The sequence below is a fragment of the Orbicella faveolata genome, unplaced genomic scaffold, assembly GCF_042242905.1.
Source record: "Orbicella faveolata isolate gen_17 unplaced genomic scaffold, um_ofav_v1 contig_35, whole genome shotgun sequence".
Classification (NCBI taxonomy): Eukaryota; Metazoa; Cnidaria; class Anthozoa; order Scleractinia; family Merulinidae; genus Orbicella; species Orbicella faveolata.
The window spans coordinates 7,292,032-7,300,804 of NW_028301564.1; the positions used below are offsets into that span (position 1 = coordinate 7,292,032).

General features: G+C 37.5%; 1 protein-coding gene across 1 annotated transcript; it reads left to right on the top strand.

The window, feature by feature from the left end:
* Positions 1-2,300: 2,300 nt before the first annotated feature.
* LOC110054070 (uncharacterized) lies at positions 2,301-8,550 on the top strand. The gene is made up of 5 exons (XM_020760403.2): positions 2,301-2,567; positions 6,001-6,067; positions 6,748-6,812; positions 7,485-7,706; positions 7,969-8,550. The coding sequence occupies exons 1-5, from the start codon at positions 2,352-2,354 to the stop codon at positions 8,437-8,439; spliced, it is 1,041 nt and encodes a 346-aa protein (XP_020616062.1). The 5' UTR covers positions 2,301-2,351; the 3' UTR covers positions 8,440-8,550.
* Positions 8,551-8,773: the final 223 nt, after the last annotated feature.

Genomic DNA, 8,773 nt, shown 5'->3' on the forward strand with positions numbered 1-8,773 from the left:
CGTTTTCCAGTAACGCACAGTTACACCTAAATGGCCACAATGTAAACTTGGATAAGGTCATATCCAAGAGCATTTATAACGAAGTTCGCTCAAAGAACGAGAGTGTACCAACTGCACAGCTAAGGTATACAGAGACATACAGCGAGACACTGGAATGGGAAGAGATATATCGAATTCCCTTCAAAGTAGCTATTGATTCTAGATCCCGTGAATTCCAATACAAGATATTACATAGATATTTAGCGACAAACAAGTTTCTCCACAAAATTGGCCTAGTACCTTCGCCTCTGTGCACTTTCTGCAGAAAAGAAAGTGAGTCTATCGAACATATACTAATAAAATGTGAATATTCCGACAATTTCTGAAGAGAACTAATTAACTGGCTAAATATGATAGAAATAAAAATCGAAGCACTATCAGATGTTGACAAAATGTTTGGACTTTGGAACAGACAAGTAGACTTTTATCTTCTCAACCATCTGTTGATCTTAGCAAAACAACACATTTACTCCTGTCGAAATAAAGGATTTCCTCCGTCATTAAAGATCTTTCTCGCAAAAGTTTCCTCAGTATATCAAATCGAAACGGTTATTTCCGATTCTAATGGCAAGCGAACATTTCATGACGCCAAGTGGAAGAAATTTATTACAAATAATTGTATTTAGGCCGGCAGCCTAAAAAAATGTAACAATTGACGTAGTTTTATTAATATATTAGTGAGTATTTTGGTATATTAGTATTTTCCCTACAAGTAGTGTTATTAGTAACAGTATTTCTTGTTTTTTTTGTTTTTTTTTCATCTATACTAGCGTTAGTCTATATAGTTTCTTCTAAAAAAAGTAAAACTTAGCGTAGTTTTTTATTCATTAATATAAATATTTTGTAAGTATTTTGGGTGTATTAGTATTTTCCTCTTAAGTAGTCTTATTAGTAATAGTATTCCTCGTTTTTTTTTTCCATCTGTACTCACGTTACTTTATTTAGTTTTTTTTTTATTTTATCTGCAAATGTAATTTCGATTGTTATTGTCACTCTTATTTGTAAACTTATACAAATATCAATAAAATACAAAAAAAAAAAAAAAAAAAAATCGGCTAGTGTGCGGTGGCCTTAAGGCGAGGTTTTACCTGAATTTAACTGAAATTTTAGGAAGCTTAAAGAGGGATTAAAAGAAAAAAAAAGGTTATGGAGCACCACCAGACAGTTGAACGCCCCCGAAAAACTATTTACCTCCAAATATACCTAAAAGTCACCAAAAAATGTACAAATCAATTAATTAATTAATAACCTTTATTTACCCTCGGCAGTGTTTAGAGGCTAGTGGGGCCGAGCAAATAACTGAAACAAATAATTCAAATTGAACATAACATTATTAAGAATCCCGACTGGCCGGAGGCAAACCAGTTGGCTATTTACAAGCGAGGCCAAGGATTTGAACTCGGGGCTACCGTGAAACAAATCCAGGTCAGTAGTGGCCAGAGCGGGACTCGAGCCCAGGACCGTTGTATTACGAGTCCGACGCGCTGACCACTCGGCCACGCTGCCCCCAAGCAGCCCAAGACATAGATATGTGGGATGAGCAGAGAGATTCTTGGCTGCTTGAAACGTAAACGAGATATTTGCATTAAAACTATAATACCCAGCCAAAATACGGCCTTCATGTAGACTCCCGCCTTAAGTCTTCATTTTCTCGTAAAAAAAAATTTTTATTTCTATTTTTTGTAGGTGGAAAAAAAAAAAAATTTTCCGGGAAAATGCCACTAAAATGCTCGATTAATGCTCACTAAAATGCTTGAGAAAAATGCTAGCATAATGTATGCAATGTAATGTAACCACCGAGAAACGGTTGTTTCCCGGTGATTCTGAACAAGATAATACACCTTCCGTACATCATTTAGGGAAATGTTTTATTTCTTACATTAAATAACGGGTTCAGCTGAAGCATTAACGATTTCGTTCTTTAATGTAAGAATGTAAGATGACGTATTTAAATATAGGTGAATTGCGTTATAACATTTTTGGAGTACATGAAACCCTACAACCAGTCAATGTGACCCTGGAATGTCTTGCTGACACTTGATGCCACGTGCTCTTGCATAACAACATAATTTATGCGTCGTACTCTTCTCGGCATGGTACTCTATTCGGCATTGTATTTTACAGCTCCCCTTACACGATTTTTTTTTCAGCAGTTTTTGCTCTGCAGGAATTTTGCTCACACCCCCCCCCCCCCCCCTTCCCCTTAAAAAAAAAAAAAATGGTCCCTCCTTTATGTCTTTTGGACCCAGTTTCCGAACTTCCAGTCACGCTGTAACGCAATCTAACGATTCTAAAAGTTGAGAGGTCGCGCCATGTCAGAAGGAAGCGAAGGAGACAAGATTCTGCGAGATGCAGTACGTCAAAACCTAGACAAATGGCTCCAGAAATTAGATTGTTCTGGGGATGTTGAGAAAAAGCTGGCATTCAAAATGAGGTTTGTCGAGAAACTTCGTGAATCGCCTGTTGCAGTGGAGACTGTAAGAGCGAACGAACAACATTACGAAGTACCCACGGACTTCTTTAGGACGGTAAGCTTTTTTTGGATTTTTATCCTTTAGTTTGAGTTTAGGCGTGCTAAGAGGATGTAATCGTTATACACGTGAAGAAGTACAATAGTAGAAAGCGAAAACTGGCTTCAAGGTCGCAATCGATTGTAACCAATGTCATTCGAAAATGCTCAAAAATAAGAAAACTGCTGGCCTTGACCGAATAAGGAGTGAAATGTTAAAATGTGGAATTCCTTATCTAACTACCTCTTTAACAAAATTATTTAATTTCCTACTCAATAAAGGAATCTATCCAGATAATTGGTCTACTGGACTAATAAGTCCTATTTTCAAATCAGGGGACAAGTCTAATCCATCGAATTATAGAGGCATTTGTGTCACTAGCTGTTTGGGTAAATTATTCTCGGCTGTCTTAAATAAAAGATTACTCACTTATCTTAAAAATCACAATTTATTACATTCCTCTCAAATTGGTTTCCTTAACGGTTTCAGAACAACCGACCACATCTTTTCCCTAAGAACACTAATTGACAAACATGTAAAACACACAAACAAAGGCAAATTATTTTGCTGCTTCATAGATTTTCAAAAAGCATTTGACTCTATCTGGCATAATGGGTTATTACACAAGTTATTATACAATAAAATAGGAGGACAGTTTTATCGTTTAATCACTGATATGTATTCAAAAACTAAATGCGCTATAAAAAACGGAAACAAAAGAAGCTCCTTCTTTAATTACAACAGAGGAGTGCGACAAGGTTGTATTCTTTCACCATTGCTATTTAACTTATATCTAGATGAATTTCCACGCATACTAGAATCCTCAACTGGTACAGATCCAATTATTTTACCAAATGGGTCTCCTCTCAATTGTTTATTTTATGCAGATGATCTCATATTAATATCAAGCAGTGCTGCTGGTCTTCAAAACCAACTTAATACCCTCCAAAATTATAGCGAGAAATGGTTATTAAAAATTAATTTAAAAAAGACGCAAACCCTAATTTTCCAAAAACAAAATCGTAAATCAACACGTGACAAATTTTCCTTGTTTCTAAATGGAAATCCAATTGCCAAGGGTTCACAGTACACCTACCTTGGCGTTACTTTTAACACTAATGGAAGCTTCTCAAATTCTCAAAAGGCTTTAGTTGAGAAGGCTAGAAGATCCATTTTTGCATCCAAACGTTATCTTGATTTCAATAAACTTCCTATCAATATGTGTAATAAACTATTTGATACTCTATTTCAACCTATACTTTTATACGGATCCGAAATCTGGGGAGCATACGATAGCATAAACCTCAAAAAATGGGAAAAAGACCCTGTGGAAAGACTTCATACACAGTTTTACAAATATTACCTCGGCCTCAACAGAAGAGCACCAAATATTGCTGCTCGAAACGAAACAGGACGGTTGTCATTAAAATTTAATATTCTTCCAAAAATTATTAAATTTTGGCTACATCTTGTCTCTCTCCCAGAAGATAGCGTTGCCAAACAATGCCTCAATATTTCCAATCAACTGGCAAATGAAGCAAAGTCCTCTTTCATGTTAACAGTCAATGAAATCATCAAAAATTATTTAGATGACCAAAACCACCCGCATAATATAAACACACACAATTACAATGAACAAATCATCAAACATAATTTACAAAAACTAAAATGTCACATCTCAAATGATATGAAAAGACACCAAATGGAGATAATTCGGTCTAACAGAAAGTTGAATTTCTACTCAAGTTTTAAAAGAGATGTAAGCAAATCTGAGTACCTAGAACAAGTAATGAACCTCAAACATAGACAAGCTTTGGCAAAACTCCGATGTGGTAATCATAATCTTAGAATTGAATCTGGGCGACACTGTACTCCTAAATTACCTGAAACTCTTAGAATTTGTTAGTACTGCCGTTCTAACCAAATTGAGAATGAAATGCATTTCTTATTTCATTGTGACCGATACAATAATATTAGACAACAAGTCACAAATGACATCATCAAGAAATATCCAAAATTTGATTCCTTTAATAACACAGAGAAAACAATATTTCTATTTAACAATGCTGATACTTTTATTTGTAAAAAACTAGGTTACTTTACATATGAAGCACTACAAATAAGAGAACTTTGTAACCCTGGAACTTAAAATGAAGAATCTTGTAACTAACTATTTTTATTTTTCTTTCTGGTTGCTGTTGTATTTGGTTTCGTTTTTGACTTTTTATTTAGCGATTCTGCATTTAGGTAACACCATCTATATGGGAATACCAATAAATTGTTGTTGATTCTAAATGATGCGGCCAAATACCCGGGGGGGGGGGGGGTGTACTCCCTTCATTGGCCTATATAGGTATGTGCGGCCCCAAAGGGTATGGTTTTTCAGCCGTTTTGGTCATAAATAAGGTATTGATTTTAGCTGATTTTGGCCATTTTGGTCATAAATAGGGTATGGTTTTTGCACTCCAGCCTTGATGTGGGTAAGTTTTTAAGAAGCCACTTGTTCATCATTATCGAAAAGAAAACCAACAAAAGCCCTTCACAAATTATGTTTAAGGTAATTTAACATTGGTCCGAGCCAGGGTACTAATTATAATGCAGGTCTGAAATAGGGTTTTGATTTAAGGGTCAGGTCATAAATGGGGTTTTGAGTTTTTGGTCAGGTCATAAAGAGGGTAGGGAATATCTTAGACTTTGGTCATGAATAGGGTAACGGTTTTGGGAAGCAGGCCGCACATCCCCACCCAACTTTTCTGGGAGTACCCCGGGCCGAATATTAGGGACAAATTGCCTTAAAATTCTGTTTATAATTTCCCCTATTTATATAATCCCCTCCACTATTGGGACCATCTACCGTGATGTAAAAAACAAAACTGTTTAGCTAAGCCCTCTTCTACTTTTTCTTTAGACTACGAGTAGTCCCTTTTTTGCTTAGTCCAGCAAGTGAGACCACAAGGAAAAAATGGCTGTGTGAAATCCTGGGGGCGAGACGCGCACAAAAAGAGGCTCCTTTTGCATGCTTCTCACGGTTTTCTTTCTCGTCACGCATGTCGGACTAAGCAAAAGAGGGACTACTTGTAGTCTACTTTTTCTTATTCATCAATGTCATTACTCTCCCAGTGCAGAGTGTGGAACAGTAGTTTTTTCTAAATTTTTCATACGGCTTAGAACCCCCTGTTTATAACTCCTCCCCTCACCTCCCCCCATTTATAAGCCCACCCATAACCCCATAATGAAGTTTCATAAGTCCAGGGTTTATGTTCTGAATTTGTGTTATATCTGTCTGAGTCTATTTATTTGTTTGAGATGGATAAATTGTCTCCCAATATAAATTCACCATCTGATGATTAATCTCTGGCCTAGATTTAGTGCATGCAATGTTGATTTCCACCAGTAACCTATGTACACTGACCATGAATAAACAAATTAATATATACTTTAATACATGTAGGTGCTTGGAAAGAGACTCAAGTATAGTAGCTGCTACTGGCCACAAAATATCACAACACTGGAGGAAGGTAAGTGAAGTCACTACTGTTTTACTCAAATGTAGAACTTAAGACCTGTAGGGGGAACCTCCACGTGCAAAGGTCAGGGATGCATGCTGTCTCACTGAGGGGTGTAATCACGCATTGTGGTTTTACTTAGGGTGTTCAGGACTGAACGCCACCTTTTTTAGCTGTTAAGGTATCTTTTAGGGGTACACTGAAAGGGAATAAACCCTGTCATGTGATGTTGATTTTAAAGTGGGTCCAAAAAATCTGGCTAATAAATTATAAATAGACTGCTGGCAGCGCGTTTTTCCTGTTTTCTTTGGTAAACTAGACATAAGCTCACATAGTGCATTCCATCTACAAAGAGAAATGCTCTTGTGGTTCTACCTACATCAGCTAGAGACAATCATTGTAGAACTATTCAAATCCTTTTCATGACTCAGAACCTGCCTGCCATGTCATGACATCAACTTTGAAGGAGGCACTCTTTCTCACACATTATCTTGATGATCCAGCAATTACATCTTATGTTACACCGTTCCTGTTGGGAATTACTTAGCGACTTGTAGTAAGACATTGTGCTGAGGATTCATTTGCATTTTTAAAATATTTTTTCAGTCTTGTAAATGTCCAGCTCATCTTTGATGAGGTAGATAAGTTAATCTTCTAAACAAAACTCTTCTTGCTTACTCTTTGATTGATAGCGGAAGACTCCATGCTCAAGCTGGTTTGTCAAAGGGCTCAAGTAAAAGATGGACATTCAATCATGGTATGGACTGTTCTAGATGATATATAAACAATAGCCTCCATTTGGTGCGAAAATATGATTGGATATTTGTCCACAGACATTTTCTGTTTCAAGAAGCAAACAGTTTTCCAAGAGTGTACCTCAAGGAAAACTGTGAGCTTCAAGGAACAGATAATGTCCATGGCCAAATATCCAAGCACATTTTTGCACCAAATGGAGGGTTTGTGTTTAGTATCCTTCAAATATTTTTCGCAATACGCACAGTTTTGAAAACTAGGGAATATCTCTCATTTAGACCAATCATGCGTGAGTGAAAATATTTGATGGATTATAAAGCGTAATATCAGTCATTGTGTAATGCATCTCATTACATCTCATTGCTCAAATAGGCCAACAATCTATGTACGTCGTATTCATGTTTTCGAGACCAGCTTGTTATAGAGCCTAATGTAAAGCTTGTTTTAGTCCAGTCCCAGAAATGCAAAATCCTGTTTGGGTTCCTATGGATTATTTTGTTTAGAGTCTAGTAACTCTAGAGTGCAAGGAGAATGGTGCAAGGCTCTAATCGGTGGAACATCCTTCCACTGACATATGTCTTAAATGTATTATACAAAATTTATGATCTACAGAGAGCTTTTTACAAGCTGCCAATGTTCTGAACAGAAATTCTTATAATTTTTTGTTGTTACTCAGGACCTGGGATGTGGTTGGGGGAGTCTAGCACTTTGGCTGTGTGAACATTACCCTAACTGTACAGTGACCACGGTATCTAACTCCAACACACAACGTGAGTGGATTGAATCAGAAGCTGGAAAGAAAGGTTTCAGCAGCAGAATGACATGCATAACATCAGATGCTAATGTATTCAATACTTCCTTGAGATTTGACCGAATCATTTCCATTGAAATGTTTGAGGTAAGGATTATGGGTTGAATAATTCCTATCGTTTAGATCAAACCAGAAAGTATGGAGACAAATATTCTCCAGTTATATGGTGCCAGAGCTAACCCTCTCTTCTTGAGTGACCATATAGACAAGTTAACTTTCACTGTTCCGTTGAAAAAGTCAAAGTGTTGTTTGTAGGTATTTATATGAATCGTGTGCCCAACTCCATGTTTGTTCTGTGTTGTTTGCCTTGAATAGAAGCTTTTTGTTTCATCTGGTTATTTTCTTGCAGCACATGAAGAACTATGAAGAGCTCATGTGTCGCGTGGCCAGTTGGTTGAAACCGTCAGGCTACCTGTTTGTGCAGATTTTATGTCACCGAGAGTTCGCTTATAACTTCAGTACTAAGAAGAGCTCAGACACGGAGTGGATGGCACGGAACTTTTTCAGTGGAGGCACAATGCCCTCTTCTGATCTACTTCTGTATTTTCAGAAGGATTTGTGTATTAAGCAGCACTGGCAGATCAGTGGAAATCATTACGCTCGTACGTTAGAAGCCTGGCTTGTCAAGTTGGACCAGCAAGAAGCCACTGTGCGAGATATCTTCCTGCAAACCTATGGCAGCGATCAAGTGGATCAGCAAGTTTTTAACTGGCGCATGTTTTTTATTTACTGTGCTGAAGTGTTTTCCTTTAGGGGTGGTAATGAGTGGATTGTGGCCCAGTACCTTTTCCAAAAAAACCGCATGCCTAGCAGCTTGTAGACAGATGTAAGTGGGACTGGCTTTGGAACGACGGAGATGAATAACGCTAAAAGTTGTTAATGTGCAGTAAACCGAGAGGTTTTCCACAATAAATGTAACGTTACCTTGGTACATTAGGGGTATGCGTCTGTTATGGACACCTTCAGAGTCTCTGCGTGTTTGAATGCGCGGTCTTTTGAATTAATCTCTGTTCAGGGGATGCCTGGGAAGGGAGGGAGCTAGTGCGACATGAGCTCGCCAACGAGTTTTGACGCTCATTGTCACTGCTTACGGGAACGGAACCAATGTTCCTTGGCATAGCGAGTGACAAAAAATTGACATTCTGTGCTTCAAG

Coding starts and splice junctions, on each gene's coding strand:
- LOC110054070 (XM_020760403.2), top strand. CDS start 2,352: ATGTCAGAAGGAAGCGAAGGAGACAAGATTCTGCGAGATGCAGTACGT. Junction 2,568..6,000: donor CCACGGACTTCTTTAGGACG/GTAAGCTTTTTT, acceptor TAATACATGTAG/GTGCTTGGAAAGAGACTCAA. Junction 7,707..7,968: donor TTTCCATTGAAATGTTTGAG/GTAAGGATTATG, acceptor ATTTTCTTGCAG/CACATGAAGAACTATGAAGA.